General features: G+C 40.3%; 1 protein-coding gene across 1 annotated transcript in view; it reads right to left on the bottom strand.

Moving 5' to 3' along the window:
• LOC133413116 (protein unc-79 homolog) overlaps window positions 1–22,744 on the bottom strand; it is a 47,191-nt gene extending 24,447 nt beyond the window's left edge. The window contains exons 1-15 of the mRNA XM_061697077.1: window positions 22,627–22,744; window positions 17,845–17,965; window positions 12,657–12,970; window positions 11,797–11,967; window positions 10,204–10,299; window positions 9,760–9,815; window positions 8,316–8,445; window positions 8,156–8,220; window positions 7,283–7,371; window positions 6,154–6,194; window positions 5,689–5,717; window positions 4,251–4,480; window positions 3,510–3,681; window positions 3,146–3,376; window positions 1,753–1,943 (exon numbers count right to left, since the gene is read on the bottom strand). Coding sequence (XP_061553061.1) covers window positions 1,753–1,943; window positions 3,146–3,376; window positions 3,510–3,681; window positions 4,251–4,480; window positions 5,689–5,717; window positions 6,154–6,194; window positions 7,283–7,371; window positions 8,156–8,220; window positions 8,316–8,445; window positions 9,760–9,815; window positions 10,204–10,299; window positions 11,797–11,967; window positions 12,657–12,970; window positions 17,845–17,965; window positions 22,627–22,648 — 1,958 coding nt within the window. The 5' untranslated portion in view covers window positions 22,649–22,744. The remainder of the gene's footprint in view (window positions 1–1,752; window positions 1,944–3,145; window positions 3,377–3,509; window positions 3,682–4,250; window positions 4,481–5,688; window positions 5,718–6,153; window positions 6,195–7,282; window positions 7,372–8,155; window positions 8,221–8,315; window positions 8,446–9,759; window positions 9,816–10,203; window positions 10,300–11,796; window positions 11,968–12,656; window positions 12,971–17,844; window positions 17,966–22,626) is intronic.
• Window positions 22,745–27,867: the final 5,123 nt, after the last annotated feature.

Genomic DNA, 27,867 nt, shown 5'->3' with positions numbered 1-27,867 from the left:
GTTTGCATGTTTTCCCCGTGCCTGGGTGGGTTTTCTATGGCACTCCGGTTTCCTCCCACATCCCAAAAACATGCATGGTAGGTTAGTTATTAATTATTATTATTATTATATTATTACTAATTAATTAATTATTAGTAATTATTAGTAATATACAATACAATTAGTAATTGAAGTTTCTAAATTGTCTGTAAGTGTGAATGTGTGTGCGAATGGTTGTTTGTTTATGTGTGCCCTGCGATTGGCTGGCAACCAGTTCAGGGTGTACCCCGCCTCCTGCCCGAAGATAGCTGGGATAGGCTCCAGCACGCCCGTGACCCCTGTGAGGATAAGCAGCTCAGAAAATGGATGGATGGATGGAGTCTCAGTGAGCTTGCCACTGGGATATTTGCCCATCCCTCAAAGGAAAACTACTCTAGTTCCTTCAAATGTGATGGTAACCTACAGGTTTTGCTAAAAAAAAAATATATATATATATATATATATATATATATCACTGCATTTAGCACCAGCAATCTAAAACATCCCCTTTGCATCATGCCACCAGCACCAAGTTTCACTGATGGTAATCTTGGGGTGATGAGATGTGTTGGGTGTGCACCAGACATAGGGTTTTCCTTAATGTTTGAAAAGATCAATTTTAGTATCATCTGACCAGCGCACTTTTGTCCATACAGTTTGTGAGTAACCCACATTCGTTTTTGTGAACAAAAAAACGTGCCTTCTTCTTTTTAGTTGAAAGTAACAGCTTTCTTCTTGCCACACTTCCATAATGCTCAGATCTATGGAGTGCACGGCTGATTGTGGTCCTATGGACAGATACTCAGAACACCACAGCAGGTTTGTTGTGGTGCCATATTATTTTCATTTAATTATGATGGATTTAATGGTGCTCCTGGGGAACATCAAAGATTAGGAGTTTTAAAACTCAGCCCTGACTTGTACTCCTCAACTACTTTGTCCCTGACATGTTCGGAGAGATCCTTGGTTTTCATGGGTTTGTTCGGTTGTAAACAGCTAGATTGTACACAGGTGGACTTCATTTCACTAATTATGTGACTTTTGAAGGTACAGTAAATGGTAGCATCAGACCATTTTAAATGACTTCAGAATAAAGGGGGTGAATACATATACCCTTGCCAATTTTGTTCATTCATTCATTCATTCATTCACCTTCTGTTCCGCTTCTCCTCCAGCCTATCCCAGCTAGCTGCGGGCAAGAGGCGGGGTACCCTGAACAGGTCGCCAGCCAATCGCAGAGCACATATAAACAAACAACCATTCGCACTCACAATCACACCTCCGGGCAATTTAGAGTTTGCCAATTTTGTTTTTTTATTTTTAAAAAAAGTTGTACATATAATGTATGTATTTCTCATTTCACTTCTATTTTGTGTGGATATATCAAATAACATTCAGATTAAAAACAATTAAATTACAGGTTGTAATGTAACAAAATTGGGGCGGGGGTGGGGAACAAATAAATAAATACATAATAGGGAGGCCAAGGGGGTGAACACTTGCAAGGCACTGCACTATATATATTTTGAGTTAAAAATGATATGTATAATTTGTGAAATATGTTAAATAGATTTATTACCAAGAGTTTTAGGCACGGCCCGATTTTAGATGAAGGTCTTTGGCAAAACTGGGACAATTGTATCATTGACAACGCTTGATCTTAAAAAATATATATATTTTTTTACTTACTGACTCAAATATGTAATTGAATATTTTAATGACGGCTACATTTACCTGAGAACTTCCCGGAACTCTTTGAGTTGCTGGTCAGGCACCTCTGTGCGGATGGCCTCCAACCACTCGGGCATGAAGCACTCCCACAGCGGTTGGCTGATGACATTGTAAGGGATCAGACACAGGATGCGGTTTAGACCCTCCTTCAGCTGGGTCACTGTGCTACAGGACTTGTCCCAATAACCTCCAACCTGAAAAGAAAAATACAATGCGCAACCCAAAGATTGACTGGCAACCAGTCCAGGTTGTACCGCACCAACCGGAAAAGTGGTTGAAAATGGATGAATGGATAGAGAAATATAACTGCATTCATTTGCATCATGATCCTGTGCACCAGGGGTGTCGCCAGGTCTATTTTAGGGGGTCTGAAGCCACTATTTCTAGGGATGCACCAATACCGATACCAGTATCGGTGCTGACTTTATTTGCTGTACTCACGCTCCAAAAAATCCTCCGATGCCACGACACCAGTACCACTTTACCACCCTGACATATACCATCCGGGCAGGTGGAGTGGGAGCCACTTTAACGTATCTTTGTGGAGATACTTCAAGGTAAACACGGATGACGCAGTACTCCGAGTAAAGTGAAGTAAGCAACTGTGTGATAAATAATAACTTGAGAACATTCACAGGCAAGTATCACTTTAGGTGTCCTGTTAACTGTTTCATTTTATAGCTGAAATCTCTTGTTACAGGTTACATTTAAGTGAAATGTGTGGGCAGACTGTTAGAAAAACATGCAATCGGATGTTAAAATGTCAATAATGACAAGTTGTTACTCTAAAAAGTCTTATATTTTAGTGAATGTTCAATAAACTTGGTTCGTTAACAATATTTGATTCAAATGAAACACATTTTCATCACAATTTAAAATTAAGTATTGGTATTTGGTATCGGTGAGTACTCAAATGTACTGTAGGTACATGCACTTGTACTCGGTTGGAAAAACAACTGCTACTGGTGCATCCCTATTTCTACAACTATATTCTATCAAGAAAGCTGTAATTATAAACTCTAACATACAGTACACGTCTAAATGATAGCATGTAAAAAAAAAAAGTAGTATTACTACCTCCAAGATGACAATATGTATGTAACATAAAAGGATACTTTATGCAAGTATAGCTACTTTTGTGTCAGTATATACAAAGTATACTTAAGAGGAAGTGACAAGTATATACTGGATATACCTAACCGTGTCTGTATTCCTGATACTAAAAGGTACAAAAATAGTATACATGTTGGTTGGAGTTTTTTGTATGGATGCCGGCTAAGTGTAAATGATAGGCATACTTATTATGGTTTCAAAGTATGCTGAAATAACATGATGATAAACCTTTTTGTAAAGTTACAGAATTTAGTAGTGATATTTTTGATACTTTCGCACTCACCCTGGAAAATTCGACAGGTTTGGGCAGGAGACACATGACCATGACGTCAAATCGCACGTCACACACTGTCTTTAACCACTTGGTGACAAACTGTGGCTTTAGCTTCTCCACCAGGCTTCCGACCTCGTCGTCCATCATGTAGGCAGTAGAGTGAAACCACTGGAAAACCATACTGACCAGCCGGGCCAGACTCTCAGTGGGTGTGTTCTCATTAGGGGTACACAGGCTCACCTGTGTGTGAAGAGAAGCAGAGCAATAAGCCATATAAGTACAGTAGTTGCGATAAGATAGCCATGTGACCTGCATATCCTTATCTAAAGCGCCTTGTTATTGACAGACATGGCAACAGGCCTTCTGTACACACCAGGAACCAGATGCCAAACTGACTGAGGAGGCGCTGGTCGTGCTGGTCGTCCTCCTTGTTATCAAACTCGATGTTGTCCAGAGAGTGATGCGAGGAAGACAGGCCCATCTGCCGACGCCTGTTCAGCTCGAACTCACGTTGTTCAGCATGAATCTCAGCCTCCTTAAGAAGGCTGGAGAGACATGAAACGATAATAGGAGGCACACTCCCTGGGTGCATCACCCATGCTTACAGCACACACATCAGTCAATGTAAGGACATCCAATTGAACATTAACATTTCTTTTGTGATAGTAGTTTGTGGAAGGTCTAGAAATGCACGCCATCATAGTGAGCACTATTTCTTAAATGTTCTTAGTTAAATGATTACCAAAACAGTTCACAGGATGGTAAAATGCAGATGTACATCACTGCAAACTACAACCACAATAATAAATATATAATAGGAAGGCCTTAATCAGGCAAAGAGCAATATTTGGTTATATTATTTGTTTATTTATACAGCTAATTATAATAAACACGTCTTAGTGTGATGCACTATAGTTGTGACAAATGACTATCTTTGTAAAGGCAGATTTGTTGATACAGCTCTTGAACTGGATTGTCATTAGAGTGTGAAGGTGTACCTAATGTTTTGTCCATAGACTGTACACTAAGACATAGGAGTATCCTGATCATGCTATAACAAGTCTCCATCTTAATATAAAACCCAATTAACAGAATCACGGAGATGTGAATTCACCTTATAACAGCTTCAACGGTGCAAACTAGCTCCTCTGCCCCGCACTCCCGGGTGTTGATCGGAGGAGGCGAGGTCTGGTACAGATGGGTCTCCGCCGCAGCCCCCACTTCGCTACTGTGGTGGTTGACATGGCAACGCTTGCAGTAGCGGACAGGCCGGTTACCATGACGCCCGCAGCACCCGGCCGAGAAGCAGGTGACCACAGCCCTCCTGACGTGAGAGCTACAGTTCTGAGAAGACACAGGGCCGAATCATAAGAGGAAGGACACACTATACATTTCTATTCGTGCTCATGAATGTTACAGTCTTCTCATGACAAGATTCTTCCAAGTCTCAAAATCAAAGATACATTTGTTGAGAAACATTCATCCTTCCACATCTGCTGGGATTTAAAATAAAAAATCTTTTTGTGTCCCCACAGTGTCTCAGGTATCTAAAAATAAAAAGCATGGCACGAGGGAACCATCCTAATCTGATCAGCCTCTAATCTTCTGCCATTAGTGGGATGCAGTGATGCATATCAAATTAACATATTTGTCCTCAGTTGGTGACGTCCCTCATTCAATCATCCGTCTTTCAGGAGTGCTGCACGCCTGATGTTACATTTCTAAATGCTCACGGTATTTTTAAAGGTTTGGGAATGCTGGTGTGTTCACAATGGCCGATGTGACACGCAATGAGCCGAAAGAAAGATGACTCAATTAATAATGAAAGTTCCGGTGTAAATCCAGGTGGGAGTTGAAAGGACTCTCTGAGATGAGTGGAGCGAAGCCAGCTGCGACGGGGGCGAGGATGTGGATTAAATGTTCTTGACAAACGAGGTGAAGGTTGACCGTTTCCATTGACAACGTAGGGTTGCTACGCCTGATTGGAATCCCAGAGATCATCGGATAATCAATATTCCAGGTGTCTCTGAGGAGGCCATGAGGGAGCAATCGCTCTCCTTGAGCTGCATCAGCAAAATATGTGGCGCCGCCTAATACTTTCATTTGGAAATTATTCGGCATGTACTGTATACTGAGTTAAATTAATGCATTGTGCAGTGGGAGAACTCATGATGAGATAAAAAAAAAAGTGCTATTCCTTATGGTATATAAGGACCACATACAATTACTGTAAGGTCAGAAGTATTCATACCATGACCAGAATTGAAGTGAAAGGACATTTTTATTCAATTATTTGATATCCTCTGGCTGGAAATGTGACAAGAAAAAGACTGAAAGAAATTAATGTGAAATGATGGCCATTTTTGTTGGGCTTTTGTTTAAAAAAATTAAAAATTCATATCCCTGTGCTTTTCCAGGAAATGTTCCCTTTCGCACCATTCAAAAGGATCCTGATAACGTCTGCCATAATATAGAACTTTACTTTTAAGTGAGTCAGGACTTGCAACTTAAATTACTTATTATTGCAATGCATGTAATTCAAATCCTCTTACCTTCTTCTGACAAATGGCAGATATTTCAGCTGCAAATCAAATAAAGAAAAATATTACATTTGCATAACCAACAGAAACAAAATACATTATATGTATCTTTTAAAGCAGGGGTGGGGAACCGATGGACTCTGGGTCATATACGGTCCTCAAGAGCATTTGTTTCAGTCTGTCATGCAATTCTAAAAACAAATAAAACCTCAGAAGAACTGTAAAAAGGCCAAATGCATATAACCCCCAAATGCTCATAACATATAATACAATTTAATCAACTATAATTACATTAAGTATGGCTTCCAGAGGACTATATAAAAACTGAAATTGGCCCAAATAAGAAAAAGGTTACCAACCCGTGTTTTAAAGGATCATGTGTGACAATTTCTGCACATTAATAGAGGATCTTTAAATGGAGGACCGAAATGATACTGCAGCATATATATTTTTAAAACCTAATTTAGGAATGCTCACCTTGGGGCAGAAGAACGTCAACAAGCCATTCAGCGTGGTCTCTGAAAAGGTTAGAAAAAGGTGTAAACTATGTTTTATTTACAAGCAACACTCCTCTGTGTACTGTACATGAAAACCAGCCTTTGCTAAAGAGAGGAATAATAAAAGTCGGCAGGATGTACTGGCGACAATGTTGTGTTAATAAAGCAGAGGTGATGATTCTGGATTGGAAAGAATGGAGTAGGGCTGGGCTCTTTATTATATTGCTCAGGAAGATTGTTTATTTATTTTTTTTAATCGATATTTTTACAGCATCTTCCATGGCTCAAAGTGCATTCTCACTGCCATGCACCGCTTGCACTAACAACATGGCAGATATTAGAGAAGCTAGCTAGCTAGCACAGTCAATGTTGCCAAGTTAGTGACTTTTCCAACCCCTCAAGCAACTGCTGTTTTTAAAAAAGTAACTAGCAGCTTTGATACCTGTTTAAGAAAAAGACAACATGAGTAGAAGAACATTTTGAGATTGTTTTCCGTATACAAGATAGGAATCCGGTGGAAGGCAGTCACGGAGTCAATCGTGCTAAATATTGTCAAAGATATGGTGCCCATTTTTACAGTACATTGCAAAAGCAGTGATTTATTGACACCTTTTGACCCGAAGAATTTGCTGCCCACATGCAAATATTTTGTCAAGGTCCCCTGCCTCACAAGTACAGATCTACATAGCTGACGGGGTTACCCTGCCAGTCTTCCGACATCACTCGAGGTATAGTTGGACGGCTCATTTGATCGTGTTAAATTGCTGAACATTTTAATTTATTAAGGAGCATGTTTACATATGTTTTGACGCAGAAAAATCCAAGAGGCAGCAATTTGCACATAATCTGTAAAGAGAAAAAAACATGTATATTATTTCTGTGGAAGTGGATGCAAGTTAATGCTGGGGGCGAGCTTTCAAAGAGCAAATACCAGAAGAGGAAATGTGCTAAGCTTGTTTTGAGTATTATTTCATTGTCATTTGTTCTTCTATAGGTGAAGAGCAAAAAAATCGATTCAAATTGGAAAATGTATTTTTGCGAAAAATTAAAAAAACAGAGACTTTACATTGGGGCCATAATGGCCGACTCTTTGAGGAAGCGTTGCATACCCGGCTATTCGCTGGCTGCACTCCTCGCATATGTAAAGAGGAGGCGGCTTGTCTCCCAGGGCAACAGAAAGAGTGGGATCTATACACATCTGCAAAAGAAGAGGTTTAAAGTCATGGATACATGTCAATGATATGTTAACAAACCCAACTATACACTATGCCATACTTTTTATAGGTGTCACTTACACAGCCCAACAGTATGAGTGACTATTTCATCTTTGCTAAAGAAATAGTGCCACTCTCTCTATGCCTCGATGTGAATGGCTTCCTGCATATGGTGCACTCTGCTCTCTTGCAACCTATGCTTGGCATTTAGTGCACTGTGAATTACTGTTCCTTGCACCTCCATCCCCGAGGGCTACGTGGGGTCACCACTTCCAATTAAGCCCAGCCATCCCCTCCCCCCAACAGCTCCTAGTAATTGAAATCAGTCTCCTGTCCCTGCTCCTGCTCACTCTATTTGTCCATTTTGAGCAAGGCTGCTAGGAGGCAGCGCAAATAAAAGAGAACAACAAACAGCAGAGGTTAGTGTGTGTATTTGTGTGTGTGCATGTGTGTGCGTGTGTGTGTGCGCGTGTGTGTGAGTGTATGTGCGTGCCTGCGTGCCTGCCTGCGCGCGTGTGTGCCTGCGTATATGTGCGTGTGTAGCGATGCTGATATCATTACAGCTGCCTGGATGTGCACTGACTTATTTACTGTGGGGCTCACAAAAGCAAACACGCTGATGTGTGTGCTCAAACAATGTGCAGCAAGCCACATGCAGTCCGTGTGAAGTTCATGCGTGACTCTTGCAGCGCAGCTAGGCTATTACCCTCTGCCCAAAAACCATAGAATATTACAAATACATTTAAGGGACATCTTGACTTGGGTCACCTTGACAGCAGGTTTATTGATGGCATTGTGGCACTCAATATGTTGACAATGAATGGGGTTCCAGGCTGTTAGGAATAAATGACAGTAGGGGAAGACAGGAGAGCTTTGGTTAATTCAAGGACAGATAGAGCCGCTAGATGAAATCTAAAAAAGATCTGACCAGTGTACTGCAGCCCTCGGTATTCACTGATGGCTCCCGGTGGCTTCAGGTTGGGCCAGTAATGAAATAGCATCTGCACTGCTGGAGGCTTGACTTGGGATGGGCCATAGGATATGACATAAAGAAGGTCCTGCACACAATAAACATGTCAAGTATTCACTCTGTCAGGCACAATGAGCATACTAATGAAATCCAACAAGAGCTTTGACAAAAACTCTAATTTAAAAGATGATTATGCCATCTGAGTGCTTTTTGTAATTGGGCATTATTATCTTTGTTAAGGTTATGATTGCATTCCTAATGCGAGAGTTTGTCGTTAAAAAAAACCTTTTTGTCATATATGTTAAAACTGTCTGTATGACCTGATAATAGACTATTATTAAAATTATCTATTGAAAAATTATCCCTCTCTAGCCCCATCTAAGGCCTCTAATTTAATTTGGATTATTATTTTAAAACCGACTTGGAATGAGGAGAACTAACCAATCAGAGACTGTCGAGACAGGTGGCTTGAGCGAATAGTGTGTCAAAATCTTGTTCATGTGAACTGTCACGCTCACGAGCCTTGGAGACACAGCAGCTTCATGCAAAAGGAGACTATTGTGGATCCTTGGCCGGATGATGTAACTCTTGTTAGCAACAAAAGTTAAATAGGAGGAATTAGACAGCTCTCTACTTCCAATCAAGGGTAAACATATACTGCATAAAGGTGGTGTTCTGTACATGGACGGCTGCATATTGCTGGGATTGGAAAACCAGCGGCGGCGACGTCTGAACGAACGGTGACGTCACGGTTCTCACCGGGTCGTCAGGTAAATTGATCACCTCGCTTATATTTTTAATTAATTGTACATTCCAGAAAATACAACATCAAACGGGTAAAAAAAATGTTGGCACATTTGCTAGTGAGCTGGGGTCGTTTCTTTGGGCAGAGACGCGAGGGGGTGGGGTGGCGAGTGAGTGAGTCTACAATAAAATCTTGCTAGAAGTTTGAAAATTGCATACTGCACCTTGAAGCTACTGTCTTCTCATCAGCTTATTTGTTAACGCTGATGCTACCGCTGGCTGGAGGATATTCAGCTTAGTGCTGAAGAGGGAAATGGAGATATGCTTAAGTTTTGCTCTAGTAAATCTTGAAACAAGCTCAACAAGAGGGAGCAAAATATCAATATATAAGCTATTCCTTGTAACTTGGGAACATTTGCTGTTTCCTTCGGTTTTTATAAATTATATTGAGCTCATGTTCGCTAAGGAAAAGCTTAGCTTCCTATTATCTTAAAGCACACACGCATGCTAGTAGTTTCATCATACTATAAACACAAGCTATTCTATTTGTTTGTCAATTCTTAGATGATAAAGGAAGCTTTACATTTTCCATCCATCCATCCATTTTCTGAACCGCTTATCCTCACTTGAAATTAAAGCCAAAATAAACTAAAGATACCTTCCACACTTCCTGTTTGTGCTTCATTAGACACTCCAGCAACTGACAGTGATAAACTGGAAAGGAGCAAAGATACCAATGACTTCATACATTCTTTTTAATAGACTACGATATATGGACAAAAATATTGGACTACAGCTTTTATGTTTAATCTGTTAATCGCTCACATTTGGAGTAGACTGCTTCGTTCAATGTGACTCTCAATTCATTTGGGTAACAAGACATTTTGAAAATCTTTCGGCTATGTGCGTGGAGATGGCCCTTTTCTGTGTCCAGTGCGCAAAGCAAGGGTCCATAAAGGGCTTGCTCAGATGAGTTTGGTGTGGAAGAATGCAAATCCAACACTTTTGGGATAAACTAGAGTGGCATTTGTGAGCTTGGTGCCCCAGTACTTTTGTCCATATTCACAGGAACACACCAAGGGCAGCAAACATTACGGATTACCTGGATTTGTAGTGTACTGCATTGCAATCATGAGCATAGAGGAAGCAGACAGATTAACATAGGCTGGGACAACCCCCTCCCTCCGGGTGGATCCCACTGCATTTGAGAGACAGAAGACTGGTAACGATTTGATCGATCATTTTTTTGTGGTATTAGCTTTATTTTTGTAATTTTGTTCCGGTACCAGTATGTAAGGGTTTTCCTCTTTCTAATGCATATTAGTCCATTTGTATACTTGAAGCTACAATCTAGATTCATGTCCCACATAAAGCAAATTGTTGGACTCCAAAAATAAATATCTGTACCCTTTCATCAATGCCAAAAAGGTAAAGGTAAAAGTCAAGTCTCAAGGAGGGTACAAACAAAGGTTACCACCACTGTGACAAGACATTGTGGACATTGACGTAAGTGGGACCTCCAAAGTCGACCACAAGTCTGCTTCCAATTGGTTTGTTTTTGTAAGTAACAATGTTTTAAGGCATATTTTTAACTATCAATTCAAGTGTGTAGGTAGAATCGCACTGAAATAAAGTTTGAATAGAATAACATTCGATGACACACCATGAATCCAACGAAGACGTGGGGAGGCAAGTCAACTTCATACATCACAGTTACACAAGTTTAGAAATAAACAATTATGTACTTACCATTAACGTTCGTGACGAATGAGGCAGTGCAAACATGCAGAGGGATGATTACGACGTGTGCCTGGGTGGTGAGTCACGACTGATTAACACTAAATAAATCTTTCCTGTATACCTTTCATTATTTTATGACTGATGTAGACTTATATTGTACTGAGCAGTCTGAACAGAGACAAGTATCAAATTTATGTAATGCGCACCTATTTCCTGTGGTCATCATTATAACTCGCCTATTTGCTGTAACACACTTGGGGAGTCAACCCTTCAGAGCCATATTTTTCAAACTGTGGTATTCATGCCACTAATGATACATGGGGCGCCTTTAGTGGTATGCGAAAGAATCACTGCCTGAGAACCATTCCGTTTCATTTATTTAACTTGTTTTTTCATTTATTTAACATTTCATTCATTTAACTATTTTACACTTTAAGAGCTGTTTTGTTTTTAAACCTTTATGGAGGTAAAATTTTTATTCAACATTTATGTGTTTTTTATTTTCCTTTGTTTAAGTTAATGTTCAAACTGTGCATAATGTTACAGTGGCTTTCAATAATATTAAATATACTTTTAAGGAATAAAACCTGTCTGTTTTTTATTTATTAACACTTGGTCCTACTCAGCGAATGTATTTTAATGTTGGTTATGATAATGGTACTTGGAGAGCTAAGTATTTTATTAGGTGGCACTTTGCAAATCATTGCTTTAGATGGTCAGCGAACTGAAGTTTATCGAGATTAAGTTGTCTCATGTGACCTACTTCATAATGTTCAACTAGGTTTTTGTGCAACCTTTGAGATATTTTTCTAAAAAATGCATTATGTTAGATGTTCAACTTCTTCTGAGGGTAGAGTCAGTATTGTGGACTTCTGTACTTGATGTATATCGACTTTTTATCATATGTATGCTTTTATATGTGAATATATATATTTTTATTATGACATATACTTACATATGGCCATGGGAAGGAAAGAGGTGCTGAGGTACTCAATGATGTCTTTGTGGAGGAAAGGGGGAAATGTGGCTAAAGTGGAGATCATAGTATAGGGCAAAGTGCTGAGAATATCATCACTGAGAAAGGGCAGAAGGCAAGTTGTTGTGTAAAATATGGACTGGCCCAGATCTGATGGAAAAGAAGAAAGGCAAAAAAAAGACAAAGAGAGATACACAGACACTCATTCAATGAGCTGTATGTACAGTACTCACATACTGTATGCAGCCACAATGCTAAAAACCTTAACTACATTTCATCATTCAGTACAGCAATGAAAAAAAAGAACAATTGGAATGTGTTCTTTCTTGAAAAGCTGCTAAAAGTAAAGTTTGCACTGAGGAAAAGTGGAGCATTCTAGTCAAAGTGATGGGATTTCATGCTTTCTGGCTTTCTTTAACACAGGTAAAATATTAATGAGAGAAAAAAGAGCACTGATCGTGAAAATAAAAACTGGCAATCATTCCCTGGCATACTAACAATGTCAAACTTTGCTTTACAGTATGCATACGTTTTCAATTTAGCGTAATGTACTTTCACATGAGCATAAACATTTCCTCCCACTGCACATAACAAACATGCAGTCGAATATGATGCACAGAAGAGAAGGCCTATGGCTGGGGTGTCCAATGGCTTATGAACGATTAGGTTGACAGGATCCAGCGTGCTCCCAAACACCCCATGCATCCCTCAAGATCCTCAGCGGGACTTCTCTCCATCCCGTTAAAAAAGAGGCCAAAAAAGCGGAAGTGGCTTCATGCAGGCCAGACGGCTCGGGGGATGATGATGACAAACAGTGGTGCACTGGGGCCTTGACTCACCATGCTGACCGTGCTGCAGCAGGGGCACCAGGTCAAGCAGGGTCACGAGGGTCACATAGAGGCCCTGATAGTCCAGAGAGGGGTACTCTGAGAGCTGAGCGTCCCGACTCTGCTGCCCCTGCCCCCCGCGGTCTGACGGGGCATCGCGCAGAACGCTGTAAAGGAGGGAGCGAGTAACTGTAGGGTTGATGGAACTGACTTGTGGTCTTAGAGATGGGGTGAGTGGGAATGGCACAGGAAAAAGACACATGGTCATGGGCACGGCCAAATTGGAAGCTTCCTGGTTCTCCTTCCTGCCTGTGCGGGACAGAATGCTGCTCCGGGGTGGGGGAGGGGGTTGGGGGGGTGGGGGGGAGGGGGGGAGGGGAGGGGAGGGGGGGGGGGACAAGGGAAAAAAAGAGACAACAAAGACACAAAAAAACAGCACATTACATTGAAATGGCACTACAGAGACAGCGTAAATAGAAAAAAACAAACCCAGATAAACCCCACATAGGATGCAGTGTCTCACGATTAGACTGTATTGCCCTGCTCAGTCTGTTCAGTGACTTTAATGCATTTTGCCTTGATTTGTCAAACTTGGAAAACAAAAACAAAAAAATATGAGCACATACTGTGATGATCACTGCATCTCATGCGTATCTGGTGACAAGGAGCAAAAATATAAAAAATGGCATGTTTTCAGTGGCAACCCCATACTTCTCCAAATACTATAAAAAGGACAGAGCAAACGTCTGTTCCTTGCTGGCTGCCTTCATCCAATCAGCGACGGCTACCATGCAAAAAGGCCAATGTGCGGGAGTGGAATTTGTGGGGGTGGGGAGGGGGGTGGTTGGGGAAACTGAAATTTCCTTGTCTTTAGTAGGGCTGTCAAGGATGGAAGTGACACCAAATTGGTTTAGGGAAAATACAGAGGTGACACTTTTGAAACATGCTTCAGCCAGTAATAAACATGTGTGTGAGGTTAGATCAAGTGCTCCTATTTCACAGCACATGTTTATTGCACCAGAGAAATAATGTCCGTATGCATACAATATGATACTGCACCAGTATCATCGGGAGAAATAATGAGATCCAACAGGCATATGGATTCAGGTTTCTAAAATAAATGTCACTAGTCTACGGTAGAGGAGAAACTAGAATGACAAAGGAATAGGTTGTATCAAGGGGAATGACTGGTAACATTATGTTTGTGAGCTAATGCAGGATGGACAATTGTGTTTGCTGTCCCCTGGGGAAGGTGGTGGACATATTGCATTTTAAGGGAAAAAACAAAAGAAAAACTTGTCAGGTTGAGTGTGGAGCATCTAGGGTGGAGGAGGGGGGAGGGGGCCAGAGAGCATTGCTCTTTTACTGCACATTATATGAAAAACTACAGCTGTTCTCGTAGGCAAAGAATTGAACCCAGATTATAAAGGCTGGTGCTTCTTTGTTGATGTTAAAAGGCCACATTCTTAATAACAGCATTGGATGGCCAGTCAGAATGGGGGATTAAATTGCAATGTTTGCACATTAAATGTTTGTGTTTTAGCAGCAGAACACAACATTTTACGACTTATCCTCTCTAAGTTATGCTGATAAATCACATACAGTGGATGTACAAAGTGAACACACCCCTCTAAAAAATATCTGATTTTTCTGACGTTGAAAAAGGTACCTTGATAAATCAATTTGAAAACCTTACAGCCAGTACAATTCAAATGGAAAATAAACTGTTTGGGGGTAAATATAAAACATACAATGAGATGGTTACAGAAATGCACACCGATAAACTAAAAACAAGTACTTAATAAAATAATTCCATCTTTTTGGGTAGGACATCTTGATTTTTGCATTTAATTTATTTATTTTGTAGTATTTTATATACATAATGTATTTTATTTGTCCAGACTTCCTTGCAAAAGCGCTTGAAACATGTCTGATTTTGAGGGCATCATTTGTCCACAGCCTTCTTCGCATCACCCCAGCCCCTCATGTGCAATTTTGTGATTGGATTCAGGTCTGGGCTCTTGCTGGGCCACTCCCAAACTTGAATTTTTTTTCTCTTTATGGTATTATCAGTTTCTTTTTTCTTTTTTGAGTAAAAATTATTTGAGATTTATTGTGGGCTCTATTTTTTAAATCAGAAAAACCTTTTATTTTAACAGGGGTGCGTTCACACTCGATATCCAATGTACAGCTTTTTACAGAATCAAGTCAATACACAGACTGTACCTCTGACTTCACTGCCCATTTCTCATCTACAGAATACAGTACATCATTGAATTGAACCATGAACAACACACAGACGCACTTGCACACATACACTGGACTGTTACACGCCGACACAGACGTACTGCGTGTGTCTACACACACACAAAAAAGTACAAACATATACACATAAAACACATGTAGAAATGCACTGATACAGAGACGTGACATTGACTGTCAAACTCTAAGATGTCGATAAAAAAAAACTGACTATGTGTTGCAATCATTCAAAGCATAATCATATGTTTTTGTTGATAAAATGGTCAGATAATATAGATGTATTTATTTATTATTTTATGATAATCTGCATCTGAAAAAAATGATATCTGAATATACAACCTGTTCCTTGGGCCTGTGTAATAGTGGGCAGGATGAAGCTTGCCGGAATAAAAGGATTGAGTAATTCCCTTTCTCACTTAAATGATATTATCATTTGAGACAGACTGTCATGGTTTCAGCATCTCTTCTGCTGTATCTGTGCCAAAGACATGGCGGCAGCAGCAGCACAGTGGTCGCTTATACTGGACCAAGCCTCAACAAAGCATGAAGAATCCATAGTAAAGTGCGAACATCAGTGTGGATACTGGATAATCCTAAATAACTTTGGAGATTATTTCTCTGTTGTAACAATGCATTTTATATCGCTGAAAAGCCTGTATTGCCTTTTGTATAACTAATGCTCCATTTGTGAGAAACATGCATTTATGGAAGTAAGTGCATTGCACCCCTGGTAAAAGGTGCCAAATCTTCACTGCCTACACCATACAGTTTATTGTGCTGTTGCAACTGGCTCTTGTTTGGAATTTTCGGTACCCCCAGCTCATGACAATCAAGACTTGAGTGTGGAGAACACGGGAAGTAACGCAGTGATGGCAGTGTGATGGTGAGGGTGGCATCTTCTGAAAGTAGCTGTGTTATCATTGCCGGCAATTTCGAGCCAAGCGATATCAAGATGAGATTCTGCGTCCCATATCTCCAGTGCGGGTCCATTCCCCAAGATGACACAACATTTGCCTCCACATAGTGGTTGTTATCAGAGTAAAATGGAATGAAGGGCAAAAAAAGTGACTTGCCAACTATCCTGACCTCAAACTGACTGAACACTTATGCATAGGGTTCTTACAAAACGTGACCAACACAACCATGTTGGCTGACAACTCCGAACAAAAGTCAATAGCATGAGCACCTATTTAGTATAGGCAAAGATTTAACTCATTTTACATGGGCTGGAATTAAACATGTTCTCCAATGGTATTCAATCAGGGCTTGACATTTACTCTTTTGCTCACCAGCCACTGCGGCGACTTGTTTCCCAGAGACAGTAGCCACTTAACATTTTTACTAGCCACAGAAAATTGTGGGGTGGGGGATGATCAACCTTTTTCCCAATCAAAATACATTTGGCAATGGGGGTGGGGTTTACAAGGGAACTGGGAATAACCATTCATAGGTAAAAAAATATGTTCTAATGTTCCGTATTAGCACATGCTTTTACATTGACAAAAAAGTAAACCTCGTGAAAATCAGTTGAAAAATGAGCAAGTTATGACTTTTCAATGTATATGCATTGCCTTTGATGGGAACGTTGCCCCCACCAACGTAGCCACCACGTAGGCACGTCGCTTAGACAGCTACTACAGCGTATCAAGTTTTCTATTCATATCTGGAATTCTAGTGTTACAGCAAACACATAACCTGTGTGCTAAGGCTAAGACAATCATCATCGTTAGCATAAAGCTAATGTTAACCTTGACAGCTTTAAGCACGTAGCTTCACTGACATTGCTGTAAATATTAGCAGTTTACGAGAATAGCTGACAAAGATAACTGTCCTTGCTCGTCAGAAATGGAGTCAGCCAAAACGTCCTTCCTTTTTAGATGATTGTGTATCACTATTGTGCTGCCATGAAAGGCAATTTCTGTCTTGCAGGTTTTGCATCACATCTTCTTCAGTATTTTTGGTCAAATGCTCAGAACTTCGGGCTCCGTTGCTAATGTCCGTTAGCCATAATAGAGTTAGCCACAGCTTTTCCGGATAGGCTACATCACGGCTGATACAGATTACCACTACTGCCCATGTGCGTCATCACAGAAGGCCCAGATTGCCACTACTTCGATTGTGTGTCAAGTACTAAAAGCAGCCAGACAACAGTGGCATCAGCAGGAGGCTACTGAGGCAGTTTTGAGAGAGAAACAAATATTTAAAAAAAAAATTTTTATAAAGAATGACGTCGAGTGGCTGTGACCGGCATCCACATCGGCAGAAATTCACCTGCTTTTGGCGGGTTGGCGGGTGCTAACGTTAAGCCTAAAGTTGTTAGGACAGAGAAATAATTTACCATACACAGTTTTTTATCACTTTAGGTTTCACTCAGTAGATAGTAACATGGAGCACAGTTCAGCCTCCATTATTCCCGATATTCTCTTTATAAATGAGCAAATATGTTAAGACTGCACTAGTTTCTGTACGGAGCCATGTGAAATATCCTGTCATTCGATGAGGAACGACACATGGAAGATTCATTGTGTCTAAAATGGCTGCCCACTTGGCCTTTGCTGGAGCAGGATGTTCTTCCTCTGACTTCCACAGCACCCGTGGGAGTGCACAACTGTGGAGCAGCCCTCTGTAGGTCCCTCAGGGAGGGCCACATCAGGGAAGCGTTCATCCAACAGCTGACCACTGGATCAATAAACATCCTGGAGCTCCGCCTCTGCTGTTATGTGTGCTCTTGCATTTTGAGAACTATGGTGGTCGGCTTCCTTCACTTTGCTCCTTGATTATTAAATGTTATTTTATACATGTAATGGTGTCAAAAAAGTGTGTCACAAAAACGCTATGCTAAAAAAAAAAAAAAAAAAAAAAAATCTGACCATGTAGAAGTCTAGATATCAGACATTTTGAAATGTGTTACCTGTTGGTTCCAGTGCGGTGTACTTACCTGAGAAGGGTTTGAGAAAAGTATTTCAGTGTGTTTGCAATGTCAGTTCCAGAGGGCACGGGATAAATATTGTGTTGCACACGGTTGTGATACTCTTGCAAGTATCGTATCTTAGAAGCAACTATAGACAAGATAAAAAGGAGAGTGACAAGCAAATTAACATATTGAGAAAGAAACATATTTAGTTGAAAAAAGACATTTTGGTTTAAAATGCATTCGGTTAGAATGTAATACAGCTAGTCTCTCGCATCCATGTAACATGGATCCATCCATCCATCCATGTTCCGTACTGGTTATCCTCACTTGGGTCGCTCGCGTGCTGGAGCCTATCCTAGCTATCTTTGGGCGAGAGGCGGGGTACACCCTGAATTGGTCGGCAGCCAATCGCAGGGTAACACAGATGTTCCAGTTAAAAAAATTAAACAGAGGCTGTGATTTCAGTACCTTCTGGCCCTCTTCAAGTGACCTTTTAAGCTATTTCTATCAGGTTACAAGAAGCCCAAGGGGAGGCAGTTACCTAATGCTTATAGGGGTCAACATGTGTGAAAGAATGTTGTTTCAAGTCCCAAGGCAAGCTAATGTACTCAAGGGCAAACACTTACTCAGCTATTCAATTATCTTTAAATTGGGCAATGATGTACAGTGCTGTGCAAAAGTCTGAGGAAACCAGTAGCGTTGTTGTTTTATGATCATTTTAACATTGTAAAATGGTAAATAATAAGGGAGATACATTATGTACCCTTTTAGTTAGGGTTCCATTCAATTTAGGGATGCAGCTTCCCATCCATCCATTTTCTATACCCCTTATCCTGTTCAGGGTCAAAGGAACTAGAGCCTATCCCAGCTAACTTCGAGCGAAAGGCGGACTACACTCTGTACTGGTCCCCAATCAAGTGCAGAACCCTTGCTGCCTTCAGGTCAAACAGGTGCATGAACCACTACACTGTTAGCAACTACACGGCAGTTTCCAATTATTGCTCAAATGTAAGGTAGCTCACATAAATACATTACTTCACACTGTAGTCTTTTTAAGACAATAGATATTTAATAATGTATGGACATTGTAGCATTGCTAAAACACAAAATGTAATGGCATACTGACACTTTGGGACAATATTGTACGTCTGCTTTAAATGGGTGTGAAATGTTTGCAATATGCCACTTAAAATCAACTGTGATAGGCTCCACCTGTGACCGTGAGCAGGATAAGAAGTAGAAAATAGATGGATGCATTGTGATAATGCTGACAACCAAGTAGTTACACAAATGCAAAAATACTCTATGCTGTGGACTAATGCTAGGTATGTTATTAAAGCCAGATCACCGGCCACCATATTTTTTCCATTTCGCTGTTCCAGATTTCCCAAACTTAGATTTAGCGGCGGTCCACCAAAATCGCCTTTCTCATTGTTTCGCACAAGGTAATCCTTGTTCTAGTCACTGATGGTATAGTGGTACATTTGTCTGACTTCGGTGCAGGCAGCATGGGTTCAGTTCCCACTCAGTGATGGTGTGAATGTGAGTGTGAATTGTTGTCCCTGTCTATATGTGCCCTGCGACTGACTGGCAACCGGTTCAGGGTGTAGTCCACCTTTTGCCCAAAGTTGGCTTGGATGGGCTCCAGCACCCCGCGACCCTGAACAGGATAAGCGGTTTTGATAATGGATGGATAATTCTTGTTCTACTGGTCGATGACGTTGTTGGGAAATCCCTTTACTACCTAGTTTTTTACATTTTCAATTCAGATGAGATTTTCTGGGCGGCACGGTGAACGACTGGTTAGCACATCTGCCTCACGGTTCTGAGGACCGGGGTTCAAATTCTGGCCCCACCTGTGTGGAGTTTGCATGTTCTCCACGTGCCTGCGTGAGTTTTCTCCAGGCACTCCGGTTTCCTCTCACATCCCAAAAACATGCATGGTAGGTTTATTGAAGACTCTAAATTGCCCTTCGGTGTGAATGTGTGCGTGAGTGTTTGTTTGTTTATATGTGCCCTGCGATTGGCTGGCAACCGGTTCAGGGTGTACCCCGCCTCTCGCCCGAAGATGGCTGGGATAGGCTCCAGCATGCCCGCGACCCTTGTGAGGATAAAGCGGTACGGAAAATGGATGGATGGATGGATGAGATTTTCTGTGTTTCTGTGTCTATCCTTGACCACTTGTGGGGGCATTACAATACATTCTTAGGAGCGGTGGTACGATATACTGTATTAGCTAATGATGTTTACTGCATGTAATTGTATCAGCTTGTAGACATACTGTTCTGTCAGCCATTTTTGCTTTGCAGTAGAAGAGACATTGTTCAAGCGTGAAATTATCCCAAACTTTCGACATTCTCTGTCTTTTACCCACTATTTCCTCCTACCTTGCTCTTATTGCTACTTGAGTCTGCAGTAACAGTATTCCATGTAGAAAAATTACCACCACAAAACCCTGCGATATAGGAAACATCTGCAATGTGAAATTAATTACTGTAGATATGCATTATTTAAAAATCTGGGATACGGTAAGACCGCTAAAACTGAACAGCAATATGGCAAGGGACGACTGTATACAGTACTGTGCAACAGTCAAAGGGACCACAAGCTTTGTTGTCTTAATGACTTTTCCCGAGCAGTGATTTTGGCATTGTTCATCCATCCATCCCGCTTATCCTGTTCAGGCTCACAGGTTAGTCTGAGCTTATTTCAACAGACTGTGGGTAAGAGGCGGGCTGCACCCTGAACTGGTCGCCAGTAAATCCCAGGACACATATACAAACAACCATTCACACTCACATTCACACCTATGGACAATTTAGAATCTTCAGTTAACCTTGCAGCCTGAGTACCCTGAGAAAACCAATGCAAGCACATGGAGAAGTTAAATCCACAGAAAGGTTCAAGCCGAGATTTGAACCCCCATTTTGACATAGCAAAAGTTAATAGTAGGACATATAGTATACAGCTGTTATAAAAGTTGCATTTCATTTAGCTTTTGAAGAGACTATCCTTTGCAAATAGTTGTTGCCCTAAATTTAGTTTTTGCCTTAATAAGTTATGTATATTTTCAACAACAACGGTTAATTGTGCAAACTCATGCACGTCTCGGCATAGTTCTCAGATACATTTCACGGCATGCGATACAAGTACACTCTAAAAAAAAAAAAGGTTCTACATGGTACCCATGACCCAAATGCACTTCTTTGGCTTGTATGCATCAGGTTACTACTCTTTACTATTTAGCACCCATTCTTAGTGGTACTATATGAAATAAACCATTAACCAATGGTTCTATACCATCAAATGAAAACCAAATGGTTCATGGATAGTCATCGTAATATATTATCTAAAGACTTCTATGTTGCTCCATAGCATAACAAGTGTTGAATAGAAACAGTAAAGAACTTTCTAAAGAATCAGTAATGAACCCCTAAATAACCCCAGTGGTGTCCATTGGTGCTTTATGGAACCAGGGGTGCAATATAGAGCCTCTGAATCACCTTTATTTTGTGTGTGTGTGTGTGTTTGTGTGTGTGTGCGTGTGTGTGTGTGTGTGTGTGTGTGTGTGTGTGTGCGTGTGACAAATAAAACGGTAGTCTAAGGAAATGTCACTCTTGATACTTTCTATTTATGTCTTTTGTGTACCGAATATTGTCATTGCATTCTAACTAAGTATTGATTTTGTTACTGGGCTTACTATACACAGCCCAACTTTCTATATTTCTTTCTTATTATAATGATTGTATTGCATATTGATAGCATCACTAGTTCTACATGGATTAGAATGCAAATGGATGACTTTTCTTACCAAGCATCCAATAGATTGATCTGATTCTACGTGCATATACTGCTCATAGCCCTACAGGGCTACATTTGCGTGGATTCTGGTGGTTGCTATATGCTGCACTGTGTTAATGTTTCTGTAGGCATCTATAGCCTGGCAACAACAGCATTCAAACACAATTTCTGGGATAAATCAAATTATCACTTCTATCATTCCATATTTGGATCACTTCTGTAATCATATCATGATTAATCTGTTTAACATTTTCATTACCATTTTGGAAATTAAAAGTAAACACAGATGGCAGCTGCACACGCATGGCAACACTAACCACTGGACAGCATCTTCAGCACAACTTTTTAACCCTAAATTAAACAAGTTTCACACACAATTCCCACCTTGTAAATGACTAATGGGTAATGGCTGGATCAAAGTGCGTGTGAGGTGCAAGCACTAGAAGAATACAGGTTGTTTTTCTACCTGTTCAAAGGAAAGAATGGGGGAGAGCCTGCTACCAGCCTGATCCCAGGTATTAATGACCAATCTTCATGCCACCATATTGCTCAGGGAAGAATCACACGGATCGACCTTGGTGGTAGCATCTCGAATTTATTTGTCCGGATTTATGATGAATTTGTCCATTTAGCTGTCAATTAAAAAAAAGCTGTGCAAACGAGCGACGGGCTTGTTTTAATATGCAAAGAAATGCGGAGGAGTGAGGAAGGTGGAGACGCACACGAGCACACGCACGCGTACGCACACACGAAGTCCTCCAGCCTTCCTCTGCAGTGTGAGGACGTGTTGCAAGCTGCCTTGGCAACCGTGCTTTCATCATCACCAAGGACAGCTCCCTTCGTCCTCTCTCAAACAAAATAAAAATTTTAAAACTATATATATATATATATATATATATATATATATATATATATATATATGTATATATACATATATATATATATATATGTATATATACATATATACATAAATGACATGACAGAAATACAAATATATATACTCACACTGCTCTGCCTTGGTTGACATTGCGGAGACACTTGTGGAGACATAAAAGCCACACTGTCAATTTGTTTTGGAGATTTTTTTTGCACCCTCTCCAGTGTTCTGTGTGTTCCTCACTGGTGGAAAAGTGAACACACTCTCTCTCTCTTTGCTCTCTCTCTCTCTCTCTCTGTCTCTCGCTCTGTCGGCTTGATCGTACCACTGCGCGCGATGGATTTGTGCACTATTTCTGTTCTCTCATTCACTTGTGCAGTGCTTTCAGTCATATTAAAAAAAGAGCGGGATTTCATTAGGAAAATCGTTATTGTTGGATGAGAGCAATTGGATTCCTTCCGGGGAAGGGAAAAAAGACAGAGAAAGCTTGTTGTGCAGATAGTACAAACAAGCACACCTTTCCAAATGGACTCATCCTGCTTTGACATATTGCCATTCAGGAAATTTATCATCGCCTTTAAAAGTGAACAAATTATTCAACTGGTGAAATACTGAAAGCTTTTTATCTTTATTATTCTTTCTTTTTTCTTTTTTTGCATGTGTTTCAACTGTAGGCAGATAGACAAACGTTCAACAAATGGTTGTGAACTTCTGACATAAACACAATAAGCATGACATGTCCTGAAAGATATTTCTTGTAATATCATATAACATGTCTTTAAATAGAATGCAATGTTTTTATTTTTACCATTGGTGCTCCTACATTATTTATCTCATCATAGGGTTGTACAAAAGCCAACTTCATTGGAATTGGGGGTTGTACAACTAATTAGATAAATAATGATTTGCAAATCCTTTTTAACATATATTCAACTGAATGAACTACGAAGACAAAATATGTAATGTTCAAACTGATGAACGTTATTATTTTTTTGCAAATATTCTCTAGTTTTGAATTTGATGCCTGCAACACATTCCCCCCAAAAAAGATGGGACCGTGGCAACAAAATACAGGGAACGTTGAGAAGAGTGGCACATTATGAAGTGCAAAATACGACAACAGAGACCCTGGATTGTTGAGCAACTCAAGTTGTACATTCAGCAAGAATGGGAAGAGTTCCACCCACAAAGCTTCAACAATTTGTGTTCTCAGTGCCCAAATGCTTATTGAATGTGTTAAAAGTATAGGTGATGTAACACAATGGTAAACATGCCCCTGACCCAGTATAGGTGATGTAACACAATGGTAAACATGCCCCTGTTTTGGTGTGTTGCAGGCACAAAATTCAAAATGAGTGAATATTTGCCACAAAACAAAACAAATCAATGGAACAATGGAACCTCCACCATGCTTGACTGTTGGCAGGGTGTTCTCTTCCTTAAATGTTTCATTGCGCCGTCTGTCAACATACTGTTTGTGTGCATTGCCCAAAGGCACGCAGGTTCTCTAGAGAAAAATGTTGTTTCACTTGATTTGTCGTCTTCATGAGATATTCCACATTTAGTACTTAAACTTCAAGAGGTGCCAATCATGATGAGCAGAACTGTACATACAGTATATTAAAGCCAGTGGTTCAATAAAACATATTTGAATTTATGTCCCACAGAATGCGCTAGGTGTGAATGTGAATGGTTGTTTGTTTATATGTGCCCTGCGATTGGTGGGCGACCAGTTCAGGGTGTACCCCGTCTCTCGCCCAGAGTTCGCTGGGACAGGCTCCAGCACGCCCGCGACCCTAGTGGGGATAAGCGGTCCAGAAAATGGATGGATGGCTTCAGTTCAGGTCTTAGAACTTGAATACTTGTGTTTTGAAAAAACGTGATTTATTTCAACAACCAAGAAGTCCAGCTGCGTTCGATCATACTTTTGTTCGACTAAGACCTGGAAGACAGGTGAGAAATGAATCAATACATCCATGTTTGAAAATGTTACACAAACTCAAGGCTGATATCAAGTTGTTCTTGTCGTGTTTGGCTTTACCCTTACCCTTTTCTTACCTATTCCAGTTTCTTTTGGCACTAACCATGCTGCTATTGTAAGTTAGGGTTAGAAATAAATAAATATGCATGTAAATAAAATACCAAATACTGTACAAATTTAAAACGTTTGCAGTTTTGCCCAAGGTTTACTGTCACTGAGCAGTAGAAAAAGCAGATTAATTGAATTAAAATGATGCACTGGTCAACTATGAAGCTTTTTTCGGTTTATAACTCCACATACATAATAGTATTTTTATACAAAGTGCAATTACTCATTTATTATGTGTGAAAATTTTAACCCCTCACCCTAAAAGAAGGACAATGTAGCAACTGTAAATGATCTTTTATTTATTCAATGGCCAAGTCAGTTGCCTGATCTCAACTCAATCGAGGTTACTTTTTACTTACTGAAGACAAAGGTGAAGCACAAGTGAATGTGGCTGTGGTGAAGGCCTGGCACGGCGTCACCAGGGACGAACGTTAGAATTTGGTAAGTCTAAGCACTCCAGACTTCAGTCAGTCAAAAAGTATTAAACAATGTGTGGATAGTTACAATCATGTCAGCTTGTCCAAATACTTTTGAGCTCTGTGGAGGTAATCTATTTGAAATAAATGTAAATAACTGAAACCTCTTAAATGAAAGCTTCAAATGCATATTGTTTTATTTGTATTTTTGTTTTATTTGTATCAGGGTGAATCATAAAAACTCTTGTCATTGTCCAAATACTTGGACCTAATTGCAAGGAGCTCCACAGTTGCGGTGTTGTGCAGATGTTCTCTGACGGTAGTGTGGGATATGGTGCAAAATCCATCCAGCTGGGGCCAGCAGAGTCACACCAAACACACCTAGGGCGAACGCAGACTGCTGCGGAGGAGTCAATTTAAAAAATAAAATGAATCACCTTTTCACCTGTAGAAAAATAGCTGTCGTGTGTAAAACAACTTCCTTAAAGGATGACAATACATGCTTGACAGCTTTCACACCAGAGCACATGTCTATCTCAGTGATTTCTTGTGTTACCTTCCCACATTCACTTTTCAACTTTGATACTTTCATTTATGCCACATCACTCCTGTACATTGCTAACTAGACCAGGCATGTGCATGTCCCTGAGGACAGATCAAAGCATTTATTGTGGTGGAAACAAACGGCCGCTGTTTCATAGGATCTCTTAGCTTTCAACTAACTTATGAATAAGAAATGAATAAAACACCTCTGGGCTTCTCACGATCTGGGAAGCACACTTCACTTGATTTTCTATCACAGGCTGACGACTTAAAATTTGTTTACCTCCTACATAAAAACTAATATCTACTCAAACAACAATAATGTGAGTCCTACCACTGGGCCGATCTTGTCTTTAGGTGGCTTGTGCTGGATGATTGACCTGTGATCCTGCTGGAAGGCTTTCATCACTTTGGAGACCCTCAGTGAACGTGCCTTAAGAGCGGAGAACATCTTTCTGCTCAGCTCAGTTTTCTCTACTTGGGACAAGTGTTGCTCTTGACATTTTTCCCCACTTCCCGTGAGATTACGAAGACACACTTTGACGCAATTCCCAATCCTCATCCTGGGAGGAGTCAATTCCACAGCCTTGTGTAAATAAATATACTGGCCGATTTCTCATCAAGATGAGATGAGGATGTAGGATAACATGAAAAGAGGAAATAGAATGTCAGAAATTGCCATGTTAGATAACACCAGAAAGTACCAAGGAAACATAAAAAGCATCAATCGTGGAATAAAATGTTTCTGTCTTGTTTGAGTGAGTGTCTATTATGACATAACAATTTTCAATAATTTTATGAGACAGTCGTTAATATGAGAAATAATCAGAATCATCTTTATTGGCCAAGTATGTTAAAACACATGAGAAATTTGTCTCCAGTAGTTGGGGCCTCACTGGTAGCAAAAATCCACTCTAACAAAATATAAGATTGTACATTTAGGACATAAACACCAATGTTCAGAGAGTCATTAAGCAACAAAAGTGTCCAGTAGTGCGGTGATACTGACAAACAAGTAAATTGTCAAATTGGGTGTGTCATACCTTTCATAAATGTTATTTCAAAACCTCACATGAAAATTATAAGGGTGGGACATATTTTTAATGTCTAAATATTTTTACAATACAAAAAAAAGAAGCAATTAGTTTCTGTGTGTTGTTTTATTGTGATTTTAAAACATTAAAATAATTTTCTATACATTAAATTCAGGAATTATCTTAAGATGGGGCAAAGTTAAATGACCTTGGCATCAATGACGCTTTTGCCTCTATTGTGTGTTCTGTGTTGCCCTCACCAGGACATCAGAAGAACTACATCCCATTGCAATAAATGACCTCTGAAAATGTTCACTGAAATTATATACTTTGAAATGTATATCCATAATACGAGGAGTGTAAGAAAAGGTCGAGGAATAGTGTCATGAAAGATATATTTCAAACCCAAACTACAAGTTTTCCCCTTTGATGTGGAACCAGAACGTCCGCAAAGAGATCCTGCGACGTTTGCTTCATCCAGTGCACGAAAAGAGGTGAGAGTTGTGGCAGGATATCTCATGGCTGTTTCGCCATGACAACGCACCCTTGAGCATCCGACAGTTCCTGGCCGAGAAGAACATCGCCGTGCTCGAGCAACATCCCTTTTCATCCGAGCTGGTTCCATATGTTTTTTTTTCTCAAGCTCAAGGAGGTGATTGAGAGAACCCATTCTGAAGACCTTTATGACATCAAGATGGCCGTGACAATGGAGCTGGCTGAGGACGCCGGAAGAATCCTTCAAGGAGTGCATGAGGTGTGGCAGAGAGGCCTGGGAAAATTCGTTAGACTCCAGGGGGATTACTTTAAAGGAGAAAACTTGTAATTTGTGGTCAAATATATTTTTATATATTTTTTTTAATTTTTTAACACACAATATTGCACACCAATGAAAGTTTAATGCAAAGTCACAGAACAACCGGTAGCGAGAGGGCGCTCGTTACTGATTTTTTGCACAACCTGCAAGAGTACTAACCGCCTACTAGCCAGTCACCAGTCGACGTTGATTGGTCAGTTAAGTGCAAGCCCAAATATACGAAGTAAGAGGATTTCCAAAACAAGACCGACGTCAAAAAACGTAGCAGTAAACTTCCCTTCACACATTTTGGTCGTATTCGTTGTAATTAATTACATGGAAAGATTAGAGACGTATTTCATGTTTGAAACTATTTTGATCACAGGCCAGTCTTTTTCCTCAGTCAAACAAGATTTATCCGTGGGGCTTTATTTTGAAAGTCCTAACCGGAATCTATGTAATGTTATAGACGAGCTTGAAAAAGGGCAGCACTG

The sequence above is a fragment of the Phycodurus eques genome, chromosome 14 (genome assembly GCF_024500275.1).
Source record: "Phycodurus eques isolate BA_2022a chromosome 14, UOR_Pequ_1.1, whole genome shotgun sequence".
Lineage (NCBI taxonomy): Eukaryota > Metazoa > Chordata > Actinopteri > Syngnathiformes > Syngnathidae > Phycodurus > Phycodurus eques.
This window is presented reverse-complemented; position numbering and strand designations above follow the sequence as displayed.